The 21,759-nt window shown below is 39.2% G+C and overlaps 1 protein-coding gene across 6 annotated transcripts in view; it reads left to right on the top strand.

Annotated features, from left to right (window-relative positions):
• Positions 1 to 20,902, top strand: part of RASAL2 (RAS protein activator like 2) — a 370,654-nt gene extending 349,752 nt beyond the window's left edge. For 4 of the 6 annotated variants that reach the window (XM_024758763.1, XM_024758762.1, XM_024758759.1 and 1 more), the window contains exons 15-18: positions 6,086 to 6,220; positions 8,296 to 8,498; positions 9,762 to 9,849; positions 15,152 to 20,902. In XM_024758763.1, the coding sequence (XP_024614531.1) occupies positions 6,086 to 6,220; positions 8,296 to 8,498; positions 9,762 to 9,849; positions 15,152 to 15,316 (591 nt within the window). In that variant the 3' untranslated portion in view covers positions 15,317 to 20,902. The remainder of the gene's footprint in view (positions 1 to 6,085; positions 6,221 to 8,295; positions 8,499 to 9,761; positions 9,850 to 15,151) is intronic. The other 2 variants (XM_024758760.1, XM_024758761.1) reach the window with 2 other exon arrangements.
• The last annotated feature ends 857 nt before the right edge of the window (positions 20,903 to 21,759 follow it).

Raw genomic sequence — 21,759 nt, 5'->3', positions numbered from 1 at the left:
CTCTAAACATTTATGAAAATCTCTTATATTTCTATTTACATGGACAAGCCCAGCTCGTGTCTCACCTAAATTTAATATAAGATGATCAAACTTTTTTCTTCACAAATAAAAATGTTCCTTAAGAATTTTATCATCTCTTCTTTACAGATTACATTTTCAGGCACCAATCCATATTTGCTCTTGAAATAAACTAAGAACCTTATGAATGTATATATATACATATCTTACTTTCATCTAAAAAAGATTTTTCTCCTAAAGAAAGCTTTGTTGAAGTTTTTTTGAAACCTAATCCTACTTTATTTGTATTAGGGAGCTTTGTGATTAGAAGAGTTCTATGACAAATCCTTTTGTCAGCAGAATCACTGGTCAGAGGAGACTGCAGTGACACCCCCAATGTATCTCTTTAGTATATTTGCGTTTTTATAGGTAGGCATTTACTGATTGGGCTGCTTCTTCCACCACCCTTGCCTCTACTTTGATAATTATTGTTTAAAAAAAAAATTAGAACATTTACAGAATCCTTAGATACAGAAGTAGAAGAAGGGATGAAAACTTAAGCTGATTCTGGTAGGCAACTTCCTGGGCAAAACCTCCTAGTTGGTCAGTTCTTTCCTGAGAAATAAACTTTTTCTTCAGTCTTAAATTTTTCATTTTTATTTTGTTATATTTCCCCAAATTTCACCAATTCATTTGATTTAATACACATTTTCATTTAAAGAAAAGGAAAAAAGATTATACTCTATTAATTTACATAATGATTATATTATATAATTTTTTCCTTTTCTTTAAATGAAAATGCTTTTATATATATATCTTTTATATATATGTCATATATGTACATTTAATTTACATTAGGAGGCTATCAGTCTCTCCCACCTTATTGTGAATTAGTTTCCATACTTTGATTTTATGCTAGCTTCTAGTTGAGATCAACCCCTTTCAGAGAATTAAATTGTTGACTGAGAGGAGAAAAGAAAGATAAGTAATTTCAGAGATGCAGCACTGTGTGGAGGCAGATGTCTACGTGGGGGTTCAGTGCAACTTGAAGGCCCTGAGGATGAGATAAGAAGTAGAGAAGAATATCAGATTGGCAGAGAGTGGCAAGACAGGGCACAGGGCGGGCCCTCTGCCTACTTTTCAAAGGTGGATTTAGTCCCAGCCCTGGAGAGAAAAGAAGGATGCTTACCCTTCCCTCCTGTATCATGTTGTCCTCAATTCCCAGGACCCGTGACTCAGACTGACTGTTTATAGATATTGTAAATTAAATAGCCTTTTGTGTGATCATCGGAAACGAATTGTCATTTATAATATTTGTGCTGTAGGAAAATATAACACCTATCATATAAGCACTACGTGTTTCTGTGCGTGAATAGAAAGCTGTTTGGATAGATGGGAGGTAGGAAATGCGTATATGGTCTTCAGATAACCAATTAAAATACCTTTGAGCCATAGCCATTAGTGAGCTTGGGAATGTCTGTGTTATGTTGGCATGAAGTGAGGCATAGCCACAGCACTGCTTTACATATTCAGCCCTGTTTGTGCCTTTGCTGGTGCTGCCACTGTCATACCAGTTAAACCATAAATCACTGTATTTTGATTGCTCAATTTTCTGTTTTTTCTACACTGGCTTTTTCTATGCAGATGTTTTATTCTTTCAAACGTACGTTATTTTTTTGTTGTTGTTCCTTATCATTTTTGCTTGCTTTTCTCATCTCTCTCCCATGAAGTCTCTGATGTTCTATATAATCAGCACATTTTTTACGTAAATTCCTTTACATATTTTAATTGCAAGTTGTGTTGGGGAATTCTTCTCTCCCAAAAACTGGAGGATTTCTTTGTGGGGATTGTTCTGCCAGCATTTGTAATTATTGGAGGTTTTGTCCCATGCAAATTCCATTTGTATCTTAGCACAAAGGAGCGGCCACTGTTGGCAATGTAACTAGCTTCAGTCTTCTCCATTTGCTGAGTAGGAAGGAAATAAAATCCTAGTTCTACAGAGAAGGAATTTTTTGACCCTTTTTGGCCTCCGTTTGGATTTCTTTTTAATCATTTTCCTCTCCATCTTGTTTTTTTGTGTATCATGTATTCTGTGCACATGATAGACTCTATTTACAATATATGAGTTGTTCAGATTATAGCGTGTTACCTAACCTTAGAAATTCTAATTTGAAGAGGCTTTTTAAATAGGTATTTGACAAGCCTATCAGAATGATGCTACAGTTTTCACTTTTGGATTTGTTGAACCCTCTCCTAACCAACCTTTTCAAGGATTCTCAGAGTTTACTTACTAATTTAGTCAGCTCTTTCTTTGGTGTTTATAGCAATAGTGTTATTCATTTATGGGGACCTGACTATTTCAGACTACGGAGAAGCTGAAAGCAACAAGTCTTATTTATATCTAGTAAATAAACAGGGAACCGGCCTGTTCTCAGTCATCCTCAGCATAGCCAGGCTAACTATAGGATCAGTGAAACTGCTTTCTCAGGCCCTTTTGCCCTAAAGCATTATTATTTTTCCCAGAGAAACCCTATAAAAGCTTTATCTCAAAAGGGTGATATTCCTAATACGAATCCGTGCTCCTTTTCATTTCATCTTTTTCATCCTTCATTTTCTTTAATGATCCACTGTTGGAAGTCAATGAAGAAAATGCTCTTCTTAAGGCTATAGCTAAGCAAGATGGCATCTGAAACATTTACCAACCTCTTTTCTCAATTTCTTTGACTATAAACTAGAGGTAATAAATTTTGTTAGCTATCCAGCTTATAAAGGAGATAGAACAATCACTGAGGAAAAGCCTTTGATGTACTTCCAAAGGATTGGAGGAAAAACATAAGGTATCCTTCTCTTAATAAATTATACTTTGGTAATGAATTCTAAAGAGAATCCAAAGTAATAATAAATGAATAATATTTTATTGAGCATCAATTGTGCAATGACATAGTCACTACCATTCCAAAAGAAAAAATATTCTGTGATATATGGTGCCATGCTTCAAGGGTTGACAGTCAAATCAGGAAATAAGACCAGCACTCAGAAGACCAACCAAGTAGATGTAAAAGACAGTATATAGTTCTTTCATATGAAGAACATATTACAATAAAAAATAATTTTGAAAAAAATTTTGAAATAAATATCACCTCCATAGTCTTCAGTGTAGATAAAACTATTTCTGATTTGTTCAATATTACTTTTCTGCTCTTTATAATTATGTAAAGGTTTTATCATAAATACAAGGAATAGTTATATTAGTCTGATTTATTTTTTTTAAACTTATTGACCACCTACTGTATGCCATGCAAAGTGCTAGGGTATATGAGGAAGTGGTTGAAAAACAGATTCAACCAATAAAATAGGAATAGACTGGAATGCCCAGTTCCCATTGTACACTGTCTCATAATTCACTGGACATTGTTAGTCCTTCTGAAGATATGGTAGCTACCACCAACACCAGTGAAATGAACCAACTCTTTGTTTTTACAGCTTCTCACTTTACATTTTATGCCTAGATTACCTAAGAAGTTGTTTTTAATATGCTTTTAGGGGATAAGATCTCTCTTTAGTATGTTCTTAGGGATACCATTAGCTTGTACTGCATTTATTGGCATTCAATAAATAGTTACTCGTAACAAATCACAGGGGAAGAAAGTTCTTGCGAACAACATATTGTTAACTATAAAACAGAAAGCTACTGAATTAGCTTCCTTGAAGTTACAAATTCCAAACATTAAAGTTATTCATTTTAGTGGCTACTTTATCTCAAGCAGCAGCTGAATAGAAAATCCTGGTTTCACAGAAAAGCAGCTCTCCTGTGCCCTATGTGGTAAAGGGATAAGATTCTAAAATTAAAAAGGCATTTGTCTCCTTTAAGTATTGACTTTCTAGTAATTTTTAAAGACTCAGAACCACAATATTTTGCCTTTCAGGTGTACATATATCAAATAAAAACCTAAACCCCTTTTTAAACTATTTTTCTGTAAATACTAAAGCAATTTATTGTGCTCTGCTTTCAAAATCCAGTAGGGGGAGAACTAGGGTGTTTGTGTGTGTGTGTGTGTGTGTGTGTGTGTGTGTGTGTGAAGTACCTTGTAGTTTACAAACTGCTTTTACATGCCATCTCATTTGTTTCTCATAACTTTTGAAGTAGATAATTATTATCTTTTTTAATATAAATGATACTATAGTCTATAGGTCAGTGTTTCCAAAGTGTGATACTCAAAACTATTTAAATATACAAGGTATTTAATCAATCATTTAATTATTTTAACACATATTAGAAAAATATCTAACTATTAATATGTATTTATAAATTTATAATATATATAACATTAAACTCATGATTTTACTGATAATATTGCTTAGCATAAGGACTTAGCTAACTGAAAAAGGTTGTTTTAAAGAGATGATAAATAATATATCAGTGACAACGTGGTTATGACAAAAATAATGAGAATGATACACAAATGAATCAAGTATAAGAAGCCTGCCTACCATAGTGGAGATGAAGGTAGACTTTTTAAGAACTGAGGGTACTGAAGTTTAAGACATGTTTATGTTTTTCTTGACACAGTGGAGAAAATGGCTTTAAAGAAGGAATTTCTAAAAGTTCATTCACCGTTGCTTGTGTGTGCCTCAGGCATGAAGCTGTTTTTTATCGATATGTATCTGTAATCTGTTTGTAAATCAGCCAAACCAGGTTCTTCTTCAAACCTTTAGGAAATACCCTTATACTACTTTTGTATGAATATTTTTTAAAGTCTCTCCCAAATAACCTTTTTGTCTCTGCAACCAATTTTTTTCATCTAGTCTTTCTAAATCTCAAAGTCATCAAGATACCCCTTATTTTAACATATCTATATATTTAGAGTTTAGCCGGGTTTTATTCCAAAATGACGTAAAGATTCTTAAGGTACATAGCTCTGCATGGGAGAGAAAATTCCCTTCCAATTATTTATAGAGTATTGGTCCTCAAAATAGAAATTCATTTTAATTATAAAAAGGCTAACTCACATAAAAATGCTTTGTTCTGTCTATCTGTCTCTCTTTCTTCTCAAGAAAGCCAGAGAAAAAGAATTTGTTGTCTGTTTCTAGCACTGTTTATGGAGAAAGCACTAATGTTCAGTAGCCCAATATAAATTGTCATATCCAGGGCCAGTTTTCTAAGCATAAATGCAGTAATAACATCTAAGTTCTATAGTACTCCATAGTTTCCAAAGAACTTTCACATACATTATATTGTTCAGTCCTTACAACTCCCTGGGAGATGGTCAGGATAGGTGGTGATGTTGGTGGTAGCCCTATTCAATAGATTTGGAAAAAAGTATTTAAGAGATTAAGTGACAATGTGAGTAGCAGAATTGCTACTCAAAGCCAGAATTCTTATCACTCTGCATATCTATTGGAAAAGGCCAATTTACCTAGCTATCCTAACTGGATAGAAATATCCCTTAGACTATGTTGATGTCCACTGTTTTGATCCTGTATTCATCAAGAAACTTTCTGGTAGAATATGGACTTCTGAGTGATGTTAACCCATGAAGAAGTCAGTGTCTGTAAAAATGACCAGTATCACTTTTTTTCTCTTTCCCTAAATGGTTGATGTGAAAATTAAGAATTTGGCATTCTGATATATAAATGGGTACCTTGTGAGTTGTTTAGCATTAATCAATTCCTTGGTTCCTGATCATCCCTGGTTAAGCAGATGTTTCCTCACCTGAGCAATCAACCATCAACTTGTGCTTTCCTTCTCTCATTCTGTCATCATCGTAATTTCATTAGGTAATGACCTAATGAAACCATTGGACTAATTAACAATTTTAAGGCCTTGGCTTTCCCTCTTTGGAGGGAAAAAACGGCAGGTTCTTAGATGTGATTTCTATTCACAACATTTCAGAAGATTTTATCCTTTTATAAATGGATATTCTCTTGCCTCACCACCAGCCCTTGCGATAACAAAATATTATTTAGAACTGGGAACATTTAACCGAAAACAGGGATCACAATAATGTCTTCTAAGAATAGCTCTCTTTGTGAAACCTAACTGTGGATGAGCTCTTTTTGGAGATGCTAATAGGTATTTCTGACGCAGGTTCAGTCACCTGTGGACTCTGCCACAATGTCCCCAGTAGAGAGGACAGCAGCCTGGGTTCTGAACAATGGGCAATATGAAGAAGATGTAGAAGAAACCGAGCAAAATCAAGATGAAGCCAAGCATGCCGAGAAGGTAGAACCTAGTCTGTCTTTATTGCTCGCACAGTGATAGGCCACCCAAAGGGTTGTCTAGCCAAGGAGATGATCTCCCCAGCTTCAGCTCCACCTCTTATGTTAACCCTTATATACGTATCTGTGTATGATAATTCAGTAGTGTCTGTGTTTGAAAATATGCGGAAATGTCTATCAAGCTGGGGTGGGAGGATTAGCTCTAATTTTTTTTTTTTTTTTAATATGAGGTGACTTAACTTGGAGAAAACTCTGCTACTCGTTTCTGGTTATTTTAGGTGAATATTTAGTGTTTCTGTATAACTAGCCAAACTCAAGATTACCCTTGGACTAGACTTCCTTTCTATATCTTTGTAATGATTTTGTCTTTTTTTGTTTTTCTTTGTTTGTTTATTTATTTATTTATTGGCTGCGTTGGGTCTTCGTTGCTGTGCAAGGACTTTCTCTAATTGCCACAAGCAGGGGCTACTCTTTGTTGCGACGTGCAGGCTTCTCATTGCAGTGGCTTCTCTTGTTGCAGAGCACAGGCTCTAGGCGCATGAGCTTCAGTAGTTGTGGCTTGCAGGCTTCAGTAGTTGTGGCTCGTGGGCTCTAGAGTGCAGGCTCAGTAGTTGTGGTGCATGGGCTTAGTTGCTCCGCGGCATGTGGGAATCTTCCTGGACCAGGGCTCAAACCCGTGTCCCCTGCGTTGCTAGGCAGATTCTTAAACACTGTGCCACCAGGGAAGTCCCTTTTTTTGTTTTTCTTTTCACCTTTTCTGGGTAAAGAACTTGTAACACTATAGCTGATTTTTTAAAAGACATTGACTAAAAAAAAAAAAACAACATTATCTATTGCTTCAGTTTTGTTTCGTTTTGTTAAGAAAAGCTGACATGAAGAATAAGGATTATCAAACAAGAACATTGACATCATGTATGGCATTACCTCATTAACAACCAGACAAGTAGCTTCTGCTTACTTATCAGCAAGAACCTAAACTATTCTTATTGATGTAGTCTACCTCTTCAAACTGTATAAGAACTGTCATCTTTGACCTTCTGGATTAATAAGGATAGTGTAGGACCATGACGTTGGACAAGCAGAAGCTAACTGTCTGATTGTCAATTAAATGGAATATTATGTAAAAATACATTGCATTTTACAAAGCAGCATACGGATTTATCATTAATTACTAATGAATTTAAATAGGCCATATACAAGACAGCTTAATGCTTCTCACCTCACCCAGAAATGACATTCCAGTTACTCAAACCCCAACCCACAGCAGCTTCAGTACAAGAAAGGGCCACGTAACCAATTGAATTATATAAAGCTTTAGTGAATATAAATTTATATAAAGCTTTAGTGAGAAAACAGACATGTGTTCCAACAAGCAGTAGCAAACTGGGCAGATGAATGATATCATGAAAATGGGCCAAGAGGCAGTATTAATCAGCCCCAGAGAACATGTAGGCCTTTCGCTTAGAGCTTGTGACCTGAATGTTTTACACTTTTATAGCTGGGGAGAAAGCAGCAATAGCCTATTCTGCCATAAAATTCTATTTATTGATTTAGTAACTTAAGATTATAGAAGTGCTGCTTGCTCTCTAAAGGGCTGGCTCTAGTAGGGTGAAAGGATGGCAGTCTGATGAGTGAAGGCATGTCAGAGATCCTGCAGTACAGGTGATGATACAGAAATCTTTTCTCACGTAGACAACTGGCTTTTGGCTTATTTTAAGTCATTTGCCAGGCTTCTAAATGCTTGATCTTTTTTTTTTCCTGCTCCCATTTGATAACCGTCACAGATTGGATGTGGCTTGCAGGAACTGGTAGTTTAATGTGGAGAGTGATACATAAATATATAGATTTGGAATGCCAAGGTAAGACTAAAAATGTAATTTTAGGAGGCGGGCAGAGCTCCTAAGTGATGCCTGTTGATAATTTTAAAGAACGTCAACAGCCCGTGGAATGGCAGTTCAGGCAGCATCCAGCCCCATTGCCTAGGGTTTCTATCGTAAAAAATAAATCACTAACGTCTAAAACCAGCGTAACTCCAGTATTTCTCTCCTTGTCTGTGGTGCCTCTTCTCCTCTGCTCTAGTACGAACAGGAAATTACTAAACTGAAGGAGCGCCTGCGAGTGTCCAGCCGGCGGCTAGAGGAGTATGAGCGCCGGTTGCTGGTGCAGGAGCAGCAGATGCAGAAGCTGCTGCTGGAGTACAAGGCCCGGCTGGAGGACAGCGAGGAGCGGCTGCGCAGGCAGCAGGAGGAGAAGGATAGCCAGATGAAGAGCATCATCAGCAGGTCAGAGGTTACCTGGCGGTGGACGTGGGCTAGGTAGCTAGGGCTGCAAAGAGGTGAGACGATGACCCAGAGAATCCTAAAGCAATGGCAGCAAAAGCCATTTGCAACTCTGCATGTCCTCTGTGGTACTTGGTACAAAGGTGACGGCTGACTGTATCTCTTACACTTTTCTAAATGTGAGACCTTAGTGCACTTCCTTTGAAGATAGAGGTAGTCTATTTTCCTTTAGTTGTAACAATTAGAAAAAATTAAAACTTAGTGACTCACTTGAGAGGTCTTAGAGGAAAACTGAATCTTAAAAATGTATGTATTCAATGTCAAAGGCTAACTTAGTTTTTTACAGCAAGCCCAGAGAGGTGGAAGGGAGTTTCATGGGATGTCTGCAGGGCCAGAGAATCAAGGGAGTAGGCCAAGGACGTCCAAAGGAGACTAAAGGAGGGGACAATTTTACCAAACACTACATAGACTTACTATGGGCCAGGTACTTTTCTAAGCACTTTACAGATAAAATTTGTTTAATCTGTTAATAATAATTTGATTAATGCCAACCTCTGAAGTAGGCATTATTATTATTCTCATTTTACAAATAAAGAAACAGGCAACAAATTCATTAAGTCACTTGCCCAAGGTCACTTAGTGTTGCTGCTGGGATTTGAAACCACGCAGTCAAGCCCCAGAGTCCATGCTCATGACCACTGTGCTTCAGTGTTGTTAAATGCTGTAGGCAGGTCAAGTAACTTAAAGTCAGAGAAGGTTTGCTGTTTTAGCAGCACATAAGTATTTAGCAGTCTTACCGAGAGGCTTTTCATGGAGTTTAAACATCAGGGAGCTAAGATGTGAATGGTGGAAGAGAAAGAAAGTAGACCTACTATGTGTAGAGTACGCTCTGAGGAAACTTAGCTGTTCAGGGGAAGAGAAAGGTCAGCTGTTACAAAGTAACAAGATTAGGAGAGGGTTTGGTTTTTGTGGGTTGGTTTGCAATTTTAAAATGAAATAAGTTGTGCTGAGGAAAGGATCTGATAGAAAAGAGGGAGATAATAATTGTGGGAATGCTGTTCCAGAGGAGGTAAAAATCCAGTCCCAGTAGAGAAATCAACTTCGGATGTCTTCTTCTAAGGTGGGTGAGAAGATAGAGCATGGTTGCAGATCTTGTACTAGGAAGGAGTGGCAGTACTGAGTTGTCCTGAGTGTGGGTTTCTTGTCCTCTACGTTAGCCAGCTCTCTCCTTGAAGATGTTGATCTCTCCTTACTACCCCATTCTAGGCTAATGGCTGTGGAAGAGGAATTGAAGAAGGATCATGCTGAGATGCAAGCAGTTATCGATGCAAAGCAAAAAATAATTGATGCACAGGTAAGCAGGTTCTTAGTCTAGTGGAAGACACTTGTTTATAATAACTTATCTCCTGACTTCCCACCCTTTGCAAATGCCAAGGCACATGATGGACAATAGATCACTGGAAAGTTCTCAGCATTACCTTGTGAAGAGTAAAAGAGTTTCTTTGTGACCTCTATGACCTTTTCTTTCCTTTACTGGTGACAAGTCTGTTAACCTAGCAAAGTTTTAGCGTGCTTAGTGCAGTTGCTCGACAAATCTCAACCTAGTGCATGATGGGCTTTACTTCTTTCCTTCTGGAAAGGAGGGGATTCTCTAAGGGGGTACCTGTGAAAAGCACACTGCATGTGTCTGGCTTGTGACCTCCACTGACCATTGCTTGGCTATGATGTTCACAGTCTTGTCAGTCACGTCCACTGTGCCATCAGCCTCTGGCCCCAAACATTAGTCCAGCTGCAGGGGAAAGACAGGGTTGTAAAAGGTACCCTTTCTTGTTATTCTTTTGGTTCCGGATTTGGCATTGATGCCTGGGATTCGCTTGGCTGCCCTTCTCTGTTGGCGCTGTGCTTGGAGAGCCTCTTTTGGTTGATGAAATCAGAACCTGGGCCTCTGCTCACTGCAGCTTCTACCTGTGATAATAATGGCATGACGGATGACTGCCAAGAGCACCCCCTCCCAGGTTCACGTCAGTGATCAGAGCAAAACCCAGGAGGCAGGAAATGTTTCTAATTCCTTTTTCATTTTATCAGTGCAAAACATGGTTGTATTTCTTAGAGTGAAACAAATAAAAAACGGCAGTGCAGCTTGGATGTGGCTGGTCTGGCCACTGAATGTATGACCTCCCTGAAGACCACCCAGCCAGGTTTGCGTTTCTCACCCTTAAGTACCATATCATTTCCCTCAGCTCTGAAATAAAAATGGGAGCAAGGACTTTATGTCCAACTTTCTTCTCTCCTTATCAGCCAGTAGTCAGTCTATGGCAGAGCCCCCAGTATTCTTAAACACGCATGTTACCCCCAGTCTAGTTTCCTGACAGGGCTAATATGGGATGGGGTTTATTTTTCAAAGGAATTGGGAGTAAGGCTGAAAGCACAGCCATGGGAAGAGTGCGTCATGGGCCTCCTACTGCCTCACATACACGATACCCGGCACTCGAGGGTGAGTTGTGATGCTCTCTAGTCAGCATGGTTCCCAGAATATTTTGGACCCTTGAACTCTGCAGTTTCTGGATATTTAGACCTCCTAAGAATCAGAAGAAAGTTCTTACTTGGCCCAATTTTTAAACTTTTCTGGGTGTCCCCAAGGTAGGTGAGGGAAGGGTAGCAGAGACAAGGCCTTCTCGACAGGCACACTGTAAAAATTCATCTGAGAGGCTTAAGAGAAACAGTCTGGATAAAGAAGGCAATTTAGTCAGGGAAACAAGTGTTGATAAGTGTTCACTTTGGGATCTTCAATGTGACAGTGTAAAGCAGAGAGAGTTCTATTAATAACTACACCCGAATAGATTTTAGTTCTAATGAGATCATACAGACCGTTTTAATAACTTCAGCTTGTCTAAAACCGTGTCAATCTTAAGCAGAGGGAGCTTGGGGGTGTCGTAGTCGTGGCTCTGGGCATACAGTATTTCCACTTTCTCGGTTGCCTGTCAAGACAACCTCATCATTAGCTTCTGAAGATTTCTACCCCACCCCTGCCCCCATTTTGACATCTAGAGTAAGATGACTGGGTATGAAGCAGGAGTCATAGGCATAGAAGGTGAAAGCAAGGGAGGGAATCAGGTTCATCAGGGCTCAAAAACTCTGGAAAGTAAGGACCTTCTCTCAGTTAACACGAGGATGTCACCATTCAGGAATGGGAGAACTGTTATCCTCAAAGCATCAGTCAATGTCAGACTTGTGGTCTGGCTAAACTAGATAACAGTTTGGGTCCATATTTCAGGCAGTGGTTTTCAAATGGTTTGATTCTGTTGACTGTTTTGGCGGAACCAGAGGTGCCTCCCATAGATGGCTTTCCAGCTGTTCCTGCTGACCATTCAAGAACAAGGGCTTCTCTCAACGAAATTTATTACTGTCTAATAAATTTTCTACTGGAGGCTCACTATGGATCCCTAAAGAACACTTGGAGAATCCATTAGACCACATTTTGAAAACCACTGCACCATGCACAGCACAGATGATAAACACTAAAACTAGTTTTTTAAAAAATTATAATCTCCTTAAAAGGAAGGTTTCCCAATTCCAGCTGTTGTCTCACTGATACATTAAAATCTTATTCTAGCAAAAGACTATGAAAATCCTTTAGTGTCTTTTGTAACAAATGACTTTTCCTTTGAAAGGATAAATCTTACATCTTAAGTGTTTGATGGAGCAGAGCAGCCCTTCTGGCATTATTTAATAGAATGAGGACATGTTTGGGGGTGAAAGCTTCCCAGTGAGGGAACCCATACTTTTATGTCCCTGGCATCTGCCTTGGTGCCACTGGCAGTTAAAAAATATTTCTGAAATGAATTGCTTTCCTTATACTAGCAATGGGCCCAACATTTCCCAAAACAGGACAGGTCAGGTACCCAGCGAACTGGTTTCCATCTTCTCTCTCAGCAGCCCTGTGCCCCTACAGACAAGGCTGGTCCCTGAACTCAGCCTCTCCATCTCCTCGAGTCAGTTTATGCTCCAAAGGCCCCACCGGGGTCAGCCACTTTCTATTGGAACTGGGAGAGGATGAGTACTCCCCTGGTGACCCTGTCCTGGGCCTTGTAGCACCACCATGGAGATCCTGGTGATGGTACTAAGGGACCATTTCTTAAACATCAGACCAGGGACTGTGCCACCTTTCACCCCAGCCCCGGATCTCTCCATATGACTCAGGTGGAGAACTTCCTCCTAGGAGAAGCAAGCAGCTGCCTAGTTACTGTTGCAAGTGATATCTCCGCTGTGTTAAATTACAGGTCATAAATGGAGATGAGATTATGCAAACAGGCAAGTAACCCATCCATTCTCTAGCTGAGCAGTTCCCAGCCCTGGCCCGGTACACTGGCCTCCTACACATTCCAGCTCCTGCACTCCCCACACTTGAAATCCTTCCTGTCAGGCAGGAACTAGATTGCTTTGCCGTTCAATCCAGGCAGAATGGAGAAGTCAAGTCCATCTTTTGCCAACTGAACTTGACATTCAAAAGTCCCTGTTTGATTTTTTTTTATTTTATTTTTTGTTTTACTTTGAAAGGTTGGCAGTGGGGGGAGTTACAGAAGGGAGTTTCTCCACTTGGAAACTTTCAACTGTTTAGTAGAAGGGCTGCTTGACTTCAGCTGTTACTCTTGCAGGAAATAAATAAAGACAATCATTCTTAGCCTTTTTTGACCCTTTAAGAATCAAATAATTTTTCATGAATACCTAATTTCTTTGGATCAACCCTAGAGAATCCTGCACTCCTTAGAATTGAGGCATTATAATTTATCCTAATACTGAAATATCTTTTCTTTTTTAATCATTTTTAGATATTACCAGGTTATCTGCTTAGAGATCATTTCTAACCATAGGGGGAAACATCATATCTGGCTCCCACCCCTTTTCTCATGGTAACCACTGGCCAACCCTTACTTACTGACTTTTAAAAGATCTATACTTGTTATCTCAGTAAATTCCACTGGCTGTAATTTTTTTAATTATTTTTTTTTTTAAAGCCTTGTAGTTCTTTCTTTCTTTGAGTTTTGCTTATCCTTAAAACAAGTTACCTTTCCAAAGTAAAAAGCATCTCAGGCTAGATTAGGGGTTAGTTAATAATGCTGATTTTTTTGTATCTTACCACCTGAGTTCTCCATCAAGGAAAGGAAAAAAAAAATGTTAATAATAACAAGTGTGAGCTAGTTTTTTTCATACTTTTGAAACTGTGACCACCAGCCCTGCTGCCATACAGATCCCCGCCCCACCCCCAAAGCAGGAGATTAAAGGGAAGCCTTACTTGATGCTGTTGTTGCATATGCTTTTACCTAAATTTCCCCCCAGGGCAGTGGTCTTCACTCTGCATCCTTGGGCAGCACATTCCTGGCAGAGCAGTGCTGCTCACGGCCCTGTGGAGCTATGCTGTAACAGCAAGGAATAGCATCTAACCCTCAGCCCTTGTATGTACTCTCTGAACCTGACCATGACTATCCTTACCATGCTTTTCCCTGAGTAAATTAAAACACTCCCTGGGTAGAAAAGCTCTTTTTGGCTTTGGGGATTGTTCCTCACATGCTTTTTTTTTCTTTTTTTTTTTTTTGATATCATAGATGTAGGTAAAGACTGTCCTTCTCAGCGTTAACTTGTTTTCTAAAAAATGGCAACTTCATGTAGGAAAGGTTCTAGGATGATTTACCTAGCTGGTGAAGCTAAGGTTAGGATTTCTCTCCTAGTCTTTGTGAGACTGATAATATTTTGATGGGATGATTTTTATTTTTGTTTAATTTAGATGAGCCTACTTTTCTCTAGATTGCCATTTTTTCCCTCTTTTTTCTCTTGTTTTTTTTTGTGTGTGTATTCAACAGTCTTTGGTTCCAAAATATTGGTTCTAAGCCTTTTTTTTTTTTTTTTTTTCCAAGATTCAAAAGTAAAATGAAAGCAGTCTCCTTATTGGGTAGCTTTCCTGGAGTACCTCTGAGCTGGAATGAGTCTAGGAGCTTGTGTTCTCTGTTTGTTTTCATGTGTTATGTTTCTGGCATCCCCCTTTGGCCACATCTCCCTTCCCATATTCAAATAACTCCTTGGTCTGAGCTTTTGGCTGCTTCTCCCCCTCTTGCTGTTGCATCCTCACTTTGTTGGTGACTATAAACTGCCACCATGTATTGTTTCAGTTTTGAGCACCATGTGAATTCTTTCCAAATGTGACTGATGTGCCCCCTTCGGGGTCTAAGAACCCATAGATCACATGCACTTCTCCTCTGTGAAATGAAACCTCTGGTGCTTCTTTCTTTGCCACCTAATTCCCATGTTTTAGTTTTGACCCAAAGTACTTAATACAGCAAGGCAGCTTGACACCTCTGTTTCATAGTCTGACCGTAACACATGGTGTCGTTTTTACATGATGTCCTAGGGTCCCAAGGGATGATTAATAACAAATCCTGCTATGCTGAAAGGAAAAAAGAGAGAAAATAAACACAGACCCGTTGGGCTCAGGGGAAGCTGGCCTGACCAGGGTGCAGAAAGAGGCAGAGACGTTCCATTTGTCTGGGAAGCATCATGTGTACTGCTGTTTGATAGAAAGCATTAGAACAGTCATTCAATAGAATATTACAGTGTAGTTGCCTGCATGGAGCCAGAATAAAGCCATGATTGGTGTGTTGTAGGAAAAACGGATCGTGTCGCTGGATTCGGCCAACACCAGACTGATGAGCGCGCTGACCCAAGTGAAGGAGCGGTACAGCATGCAGGTCCGCAATGGCATCTCCCCCACCAACCCCACCAAGCTTTCCATCACGGAGAATGGTGAATTCAAAAACAGCAGCTGCTGATGGGCTTTGTGAATAGACAGACTGTGGGAGGAGACAGAAGGAAATGCCCCCGCTCTCCTGTCCCCAGCCCTCTCCCCACTCCACCAGGTTTACAGAATGTTGCTACTTCAGAACAGCAGGGTGGCGAGCAACTCTCCAATGAAGAAAGGAACCTTGTCTTTCAGGGCATAAGGCTAAGACTTCCAAGGTCGACGCTTCCTCCCCACCGCCCCCCCGGCTCTGTGTACATAGGGAACTTAGTTCTGGGCCATGTACAGAAAATACCACTGTAATATACCCAAAGGAAGTTAATAATGTAGATTACCTTTTTAATTATTGCTATTTTTATTATTGTTGTCCTCTTGTTGAAAGCACTGCAGTTGTTAGAGGAGGCAAAGTAGGAGGTACATGTGAATGAGAGATGAGCCTGGCGGCTCACCTGGTAGAGACCACGTGTCTGTCTGATAGAGCACACAGACCGCAGTAGGACATTGTCAGAATGAGTTTTTCAGGGATTCCTCTGCCAGTTTAAAAACTCCACTCTGGTTCCCTTGTCCTTTAGGAAAACATGCAAATACCGAGATCCAAACAAAACAGTTTATCCCATTGATCAACGAAGACTGGTTCTGGATGGACAGCTATCTGATTTGGGGATACACTGTTCCAGAGGACACAGATAAGAGCTGTTGTATCAAAACTGGACTTTCGGAGTGATTTCTATTGAACTCCTGTTGCTGTCTGTAGCAGACGGGAATTTTCCACTTTAGATAGGGGGCTTTTTTTTTTACCCCAGCTGTAATAAAGGGTGTTCTTCTTCCTCTTTAGAGTTTACAAAACTATAAATATTTGTGTCTCTATAAACCATCTGCATCTTCACACCCACTTGCCCTTTCCTCCCCCATGGTGGGAGTAGTCATCACCAACAGGGTTTACTCTCCCCTGGAGAGGTTATTCAAATATGCTGTCCATAAGCCATCCGAAATAAACACCCTTTCTTCCATACAGAAAAGGGCTAACCATACCATACCATGGCAGCAATCTCTGAATATTTCCTATCAAAAATTTTTTTCTATTTGTAAGTTATAATTTTGGTTTGGGATAAAGATTTTACCCAGTGTACTAGCAGATCTCTGGGCAGGGTAATTTTATCTCAGTCTTTAACTTTTAAATTGCTTCTTCCTCTAATCCCCTCAGTAAAATTTGGAAAAGAAATCCAAATCTGAAGCATTGCTCTCTTAAAAGTCATGATTACTCTTAATGAAAGATAAAATACTAAAAGTGGGAGGACAGCACATTCCAGCTGTTATTCCCATGCTCTTTGTAGATTTGGCAATAATAACCCAGTTTCACTAGCTGTCATCGTTGGCTTTATTGTAGGACAGATTTATTGTAGGACAGAAACAGTCATGGAAGCTAAGTTACTTCCTTTTTTCCAGAGGTGTGAAATGTCATCTTGAATGCAACCTTGATTATCAGAAGTATGGAATGTTACAAGTTAAACAGACATTATATTTACAAGTATATATACACATATACTCACACATATGTACATATAACTGCACAAATAGGAAAAGTTCCTGCCTTCTATGCTGTTGGATATAATGTTTAAAGGGGTTAGAATCTCTTTAAGCAAGGTCTAAGCAATTGTTTATATTGAGAAAGCAACAACATTTCTGAAGTAAGTTAATGATGTTTAGCTGAAATTATAAACCTTAAGGAATTTTTTTTTAAGAAGGAAAAGGAGAAAGGAGGGGGAAAAAAAAACCACCTGAGGAAGCCATAGACCTGGAGTGAGTGTTTCCACATAACAGAATACTTATAAGGAGACGAGAGAACATTTATTGTGTCCCCTTTTGGGTGAAGCCCCGACAGAGACACCAAACCTCCATTTCCACCGCACCCCCAGGCTTGCATTCTGACCTCTTAAGCACTGCCCTCAGGTGGGTCTTTGTGTTGGGCCTTGCATCTCAGCAACCTCACCATGGTCCCCAGCCCACTACCTTTTAAAACATTTCCCCTTCGTAACACTCCTGTTTCTGCCAGTCAGAGATCTAAATCAGGAGCTGCCCAGTGTGCTTATCTGATCTGCAGACTTCATGCCCACATGTATTGGCACTTGTGCATTTTCTTGACCCGTGATCATTATTTTACAAATTCTTCTCTCTTCCCTCCAAGCTGAGGGCACACTGTGGCCAAATGACTTATTTTAATAGGAAAGAAACATCACCAATTCTGAAGTAGTGCTTCGTGTTTGGGGAGAGGGTATGTAAACATAGGTCCATTCTTGTTTGTGGCTATTTTCAGCTGTAGCCATTCTTTATAAAAGTCTTCAGAAAACCTGGTAAAAGAATGGTCAGTTTCAGTGGCCTTAAGTATGTAACATGGGTGTTGTCTTACATTGAGGTTTGGAAGCTCTCAGGTGGTGGTTACGGATGACAGAGGACTGATAAACTATATTGGAGGGTTGGAGGACACAATATCAAATATGTTTTTGATGGATGCAGTACATCTTGTCAGCATTATGGGAGCTTCTTAGAGGGCTGCCTACTTTGGAAGATTAGATGCCCAAAATGTTTGGATAGATTATGCAGCCCTCTATTATCAGGTTATCTTGAATGAAGAGAAAAGAGTAAACAAATAATAAAATTAGAGGTAAGCTAGGAGTTCAGTGTAATTGCCAGATGTTAAATTTTAGATTATCCTTTGAACCTATTCCTGTCCGAATATTTTTCTGAGTATTTCTTTAGAGAATGCTGCAGTCTATAGAACTTATTCTGAAAGGCTTTTTTTTTTTAGCATGGAAAAAGTCAGCAACAGCTGATAATTTTTATGGAGGTATTGCTTAATTGGCTTTTCTTCAGCCCAGATAAGTGCATACCTCTCTTGCTGGGAGGAGGTGTATGGTTGAAGAGAAGTGGGTGGATTATGATAGCATGTCTTGCACTCCTTCTAACACCCAATACGTCACCACATGGTGGGGTGCAGCATAGACCAAGGCTGAATGGAATTTGGAATTCCTGTGAAGTGCTTGCAAAATGCTTGTCCAGATGACAACCAGATTTGGCCATTAACAAGGACAATGGCAAAATTGGTAGGATTTAGGAAAAGAGCTTTATATTTCCCTTTTATTTTCACTGGAGCAATAAGCTTTCTGAGCCAAAGCAGCAAAAAGGAGTAACATTTCCTTCAATTCATCACATTGCCTGAGTCTCTGCAATACAAGCCATGAAGGAGGGGAGATTATAACTAGGTAACAATGACAAACACTTGAGCACTTACTATGATCCAGGCATTATCACCAAGATACTGTTGGGGTCCAGGGCAGTCTGTTGTAAGGGAAATGTGGTAAAATGAGGTCATCATGCAGCTGTAACTTTGCCCTTTCACTTGGCATTGAGTTGGTCAGAATTAGCTTTCTCTAGTCTGCTTCTACCTTTCCCTTTCCCTGTAATGGTGTTGCACAGTGAAAGAAAAAGTTGGATTTCCTGTCTACGACTGCTGTATGCCCTTGAGAATTAACTTGACTTTAAAAGTAAAGCTTTTTAGATCTTAGTCTATTTATGGATCTGTAGCTCTAGCGACCCTCGTTTCTCACTCTGTCCTCAGAGGCACACTGGGTTGAGAGCAGTTCCTTTTTGGAAGTCCCAGAGCAAGACAGTTGCCATCAAGTGAGTTTGATTACAATTTGTTCTGCCTTCCATCTAGGTTTAGTTCCAGTTACGTCCAGTTTGGAGTTTCTGAGAAGGCTGGTTGTGGGACTGAACTTGGGGAAGGAACCCTCCTTGGGATTTACCTGTGACCCTGACTAGAGTTGACACCAGACTAGGCTTGTCACTGGTCCTGACTCAGCAGCTCTGGAGCCCACACCATACCTTCCCTGTGTTTTCACCTTTGGGGGGGTCACCTTCTACAGATTATGGAAAACCAAAAGGGCTTTCTTCTCCATTCCCCTTCCCTTTTTCAAGTCTGATAGTGAAGTCTCCTGCTCGCTTCAACAGTAAATAGTTGCCTTCCCACCCCTTACCTGAGGGCCAAGAATTTGGGATACTTTGTTTTTATCAATATGTCAATGGAAGGGACCTATTTTGCCAGTTTGTTTAAAAGCAAGATATGTTGGGGTGTTGAATTTTTAAATAGAATCTCTTTTTGTGTCTGAGTGATTGTTGTTAGTTCTAGAAGCATTCTGTCATGACCCAGTTAGGAATGCTCTTGAGTTTAGGAAGGACAAAAAGTGATGAAATTTGCATGAGACAGAATAAATATCTTATGAGGAGTGAAAGAACCTGAGGAAGATACATGATCCAAAAGGGGACTAATGCACAGCAGCCTTCTCCATAGCCCAACGGTTCAAGGAAACAGGAGGATTTATATCCTTTGCCCAATCTCGAAATACGTAGATATATAGAAAGGCCGTTTCTGTAGACAACATGTGGGTACCCACACAAAACACACGATTCCTAGGGCTTCCTTTTTCTGAATGTTAATCCATCTTATAGAGCAGTGATTCCCAAACTTCCTTGAGATTTTTTAGATTTTATGCTCTCCTTTGTTAGATTTTATGACAGTGGTTCTTTCCTCTTTAAAATGTACCATATGTGTTATATGTATATATAAGTTAAAGTGACTTGAAATTTGGCTTGACATTGTCTCAAGAACCCTAGATATCATTATTGATACCTTGGGGAGTCACAGAAAGAAAGTTGAATATCACTGATGCGACAGTAGGATACAGAAGGAAATAGCTTTGGTTCCTGATCAGTTAATCCTCAGGTGTTTGAGGAACCAACCCAGCAAGGCTTGGCGATGAGCCACCCAAGGAAAGCCAAGTGGTCGTTTGTGTCCAGATTTCAGCATGCATTTTAATTTCCTATTCAGTTCTTATTTTTCAGTGCCCTTGTTTTTCCCTAGGAAATGTTTTAGTTTGGGATTTAAAACCAGATATATCTGTTGTAGAAAGATTTCCACAGAAGCTGTGTTTTAGGGGCCTCGATCTGTGTGTGGCTACAAATATTTAAGAATAACTATCATATTTATGTCACTTCTAAACTCCCAAGGGAAAAATTTCAGTTCCCTGATCACCAAAAGGTTAAATACTAATTGACCACTATCCTGCAGAAAATTTGAAATAAATAGTACAGGTTAAATTTTGACTGGTGCTTAGACATTTCCTAGTTACATTAAAATAAACTCAAAGCAGACAGCAGCACATTAACCTGAATCACACCTGTGAGGAACTTCTAAATTTGATTTTGTTTTCATCTCCAGGGCCTTAATAAGAGTGTGTTAATACACATGACTATTTTACAATGATAGCTCTAAATAATTTATTTTTTATTTCAAGAAAGAGAAATACACGTTAGAAAAACAAAACCCAAGATTTTATTTTATTTTTAAAGCCATATTTTTGTGCTAGTGGCACTTAGATTGTTCCATATGTGAGATCCATATCTGCATTTCATTACCTGGGTTTGTTCTAAAAGAAGATTTATTTTTGTTCTGTGAATAATTTTTGACGGTTCTTGTACATGTACAGATATAGATACGTTTGAGGTCTTTTATTGATATTCCTACAAAGAATACAAATAAACTTTAACTTTAAACATTTCAGACTAAAGTTGCTACTGTATTTGACATATTACTGTTTGACTTCTAGCATGTTATCTGGGTGATTAGGACACTTGGAGAAAAACCAGAAACAAAATGTATGCAGGAACATTATTCTGAAGGTATATTTTAACATTAAGAACAGTGCGTCTTAGAATTTCCCAATTTACAGGTAAAAATATTTAGCTGTAGGACAAAGAGCTAGCATTAACACATACTGTATTGTAATAACACCCTTAGAGAGCTCCTCATTCTGGAGAGTTGAAAATCTCTTTACTAGCTTGTGACTGGTGAAGAAAATGTCCTCCACTTTATTGAAAGTATGGCCCCACTCAGCTCTCCAGACCAGTACTATCCTCTCTTAATTCCCCAATAGATTAATGTGGTTTGTTTCAGGATTTTTGTTGTCTAGTTGGGGTTTTTTGCTCTTGTTGGCTTGTAATTCTCGAGGTTATTTCCAAATACCCCCATCTTCTGCTTACCTTCATTCTTTAAAACCCCAGGATGCAGGTCCCATAAGTAGTTTTCTTACAGGCTAAGTATAGGTCTGAAATTCCACCAGTTAGCCTCTTCACATATCTAGTGACTTCTACTTCTGTTTTACTATGAATTTAAAAACTAAAATTCACTCAAAATCCAGAGAAAATTGTGTGAGGAGACTCCAGGTCACAGTAGACGTGTGCTATTTTTTGTTTACTTCAAAGCCAACCCATTTCGATCTGAATTGCTCATGACCTAATGTAAGCTTTAAGACTTCTTGGATCTGAAACATCAAAAAGAGAGAAACTGTTGTTGATGCTATCTTGTAACCTCCTAGTCATCTTAGCCCTTAACTGTCCACCCATCTACCCTTTATGTCC

Source organism: Neophocaena asiaeorientalis, unplaced genomic scaffold (genome assembly GCF_003031525.2).
Source record: "Neophocaena asiaeorientalis asiaeorientalis breed wild unplaced genomic scaffold, Neophocaena_asiaeorientalis_V1.1 scaffold182, whole genome shotgun sequence".
Lineage (NCBI taxonomy): Eukaryota > Metazoa > Chordata > Mammalia > Artiodactyla > Phocoenidae > Neophocaena > Neophocaena asiaeorientalis.
The sequence above is the reverse complement of the archived record's forward strand: the minus strand, read 5'-3'. Positions and strand labels throughout refer to the sequence as shown.